This window comes from Babylonia areolata, chromosome 12 (assembly GCF_041734735.1).
Source record: "Babylonia areolata isolate BAREFJ2019XMU chromosome 12, ASM4173473v1, whole genome shotgun sequence".
NCBI classification, from domain to species: domain Eukaryota; kingdom Metazoa; phylum Mollusca; class Gastropoda; order Neogastropoda; family Buccinidae; genus Babylonia; species Babylonia areolata.
In genome coordinates this window covers 26,765,292-26,767,791 of record NC_134887.1, presented here as the reverse complement: position 1 = coordinate 26,767,791, position 2,500 = coordinate 26,765,292, and the positions used below count along the sequence as shown (strand labels likewise).

The following is a 2,500-nucleotide window of genomic DNA, read 5'->3' as shown; positions in this document are numbered from 1 at the left end:
TACTGACTGGAAATGAACTGATTACGAAAGCCGCATTATCAAGTATATCAAATGAAGGAAAAAACAACAGCAAACCTTGAAACATCCACACACCCTTCCCCACTCAGCCCATACTCACTCCTCATCATGATACACAACAAGCCAGTCAAATCACGCAGCTTCAGTTTCAGTGTGCGGACTGATCCATACACGCTACATCACATCCAAACGAAAAAACAAAGGCTCATGCCTGACCTACTAATGACATTAACTCCTAGACTGCCGAACTGTGGTGTAATGAGATCTGTGCGGCGTGAATTGTACTGTGCGAGAATGACATCTAGTGTGCTTTAATTAAATGGTGTAATCAAGACCAGATAGATAATTGTTGCCATAGTCCTGACTCAGCCTCACTCTCACCACAGCAAGGCAATAGTCCTTCACTGACAAGCATAGCCAGCAGCAACCGTCAAGGGGTTAACTATAATGATAACGATAACAAATTTGTCTACTCAGCTAATATGCTTCTTTACATCCAACCCTCAGGGTGAAAAAGAAAAGTTTATCATAGTGATCACAAAATTGATTGAAGATTAAAAAGGACAACCCACCCCCCTCCTCTCTCTCTCTGTCTCAGACACATACATGCACTCATGCACATATACACATAATAAATAAACGCGCACACACAACAACGGCATGCCCATATCATTCATCTAGTCAATCCGCAAGAATCACTCAAGAAGCCAGGATCTTAGCCGACGAAGCCTTGTTGAAAGGTTTTACAGACACCCTTCTGTATTCAAACTTATAATACTCATGATCTCTGTGAATGAAGATGTTAAAGAGATTTGCCATTTATTTGCATAAGGCATTTCAGATTCGGTTTGTCACATGTATGGTTGTACTGTTGTGTTTTTTTGATTGAATGTTGGACTTATTGCTCGTTGAACTATTGTTCTAATGGCCTATGATGAATATAAAAACATATAAAAAAAAGTTCGTTCGTTCGTTCTCTCGGACACACAGATACACGCATGTACATATACACATAACAAATAAACGTGCACACACAACAACAAACATGCCCACATCATTCATCACGTCAGCCCGTGAGAATCGCTCAAGCAGCAAGAAACTTGGACGACGCAGCCATGTCAAAATCTCTGCCATCACCATCACCATCATGGCTGCAGGAGGGAACGGAAGTGTAACCGGAACCGGAAACGTAATCCTCGCCGTTGTCGACCTTGACCCCTTGGCGCACGCGCAGGAAGACGGCAGTGGCGGTGTAGGCTGCAGCGACGAGCAGGAGGTTTATGCAAAGGTGAAGGCCGAAGAAGGCTGCGGTGTAGGCCACGTTACGGTGATCTGTGGGGTCCCAGTTAGGGTTGGGGGCTGAGCCTGCGTGTATTCCGCATGTAGAAATGACAACAATTAGTATTTGTCAAATTTCAATCAGCTCGTGAAAGATTAGGAGATTAGATACACCATCCACTCAGCATCTTGTTTGTTTGCTTTTGTTTTTGTTTGTTTGTTTGTTTTTTGTTTTTTGCTTTTCCTTTCAAAACAGACTTGAAATGCAGTGTACCTGTGATACTAAAGTCTCTCCCTAATTTGACAACGAGGTCAAACAGTATAACCAGAGGGTGGATACTGTCCAAAAAGAAGTCATGGACCACGATAAAGTTTTCATGTATATAAAAAAAAAGGAAAAGGAAATATTTACTGAGTGAGTTAAATATCAAAATTCACAGTAACCGAATGAAACACTTTCTAATATGAAACTCTTTTCAATGTGAATGATAATATATCATTAAATCACATTAATTTTCTATATTTTCGAACACAGGAAAAAGTGAGCGTAGTCCTTAACCTCTTTTGGACAGTATAGATATTTGAAAAATGACTATCTTTAACAAACTGGCTCACAGCAAAGATACTCACAACTCGGTACAAGTAACTGACATTAAGAAAAGCATACGATACTTATCCGCGGAAAGGCTGTAGATTGTGGACAGACAAATAGAAAGCAATAGAAAACAAGAGCAAACAAAATATATCATTCATTAAACAAACGTCAGTTACAAATGGATCACTAATCAAGTAACTAACTACGTAACTAAGTAACTAACTAACGAACGGACAAACGAACTAATTTAACTCACTAACTCACCAACTAACCAACTCATTGACTAAACGAATGAATGAATAACCATCGACAGTCTAGCGGGGAAAAAAACCAACATTCGTGTCACCCCCACAGTTATTTAACTAATGATACAAATAAACAAACAATCACTTCTGTACCCGGAAACGCGTCAGCGGAGTGCAGGGCATGCGCAGACTGGAAACACCAGGTGGCGTACACTTGCAGGAAGTAGGCGCGGGCCACGTGAACGGTGAACCCTCTGCGCCACAGGGGATCCAGAACGAAGCAGGCACTGACGGGGAGAAGGACGAAGACGGGGAAGGTCAGGACCATGACCTTGACCCCTTCATCCGGGTAGTCCTGGGCGCT

At 41.8% G+C, this 2,500-nt stretch overlaps 1 protein-coding gene across 1 annotated transcript in view; it reads right to left on the bottom strand.

Annotated features, from left to right (window-relative positions):
- Positions 1 to 686: 686 nt before the first annotated feature.
- Positions 687 to 2,500, bottom strand: part of LOC143288118 (transmembrane protein 45B-like) — an 8,274-nt gene continuing 6,460 nt past the window's right edge. Inside the window, exons 5-6 of the mRNA XM_076596405.1 lie at positions 2,290 to 2,498; positions 687 to 1,383 (exon numbers count right to left, since the gene is read on the bottom strand). Of these exons, the coding sequence (XP_076452520.1) occupies positions 1,103 to 1,383; positions 2,290 to 2,498 (490 nt within the window). The 3' untranslated portion in view covers positions 687 to 1,102. The remainder of the gene's footprint in view (positions 1,384 to 2,289; positions 2,499 to 2,500) is intronic.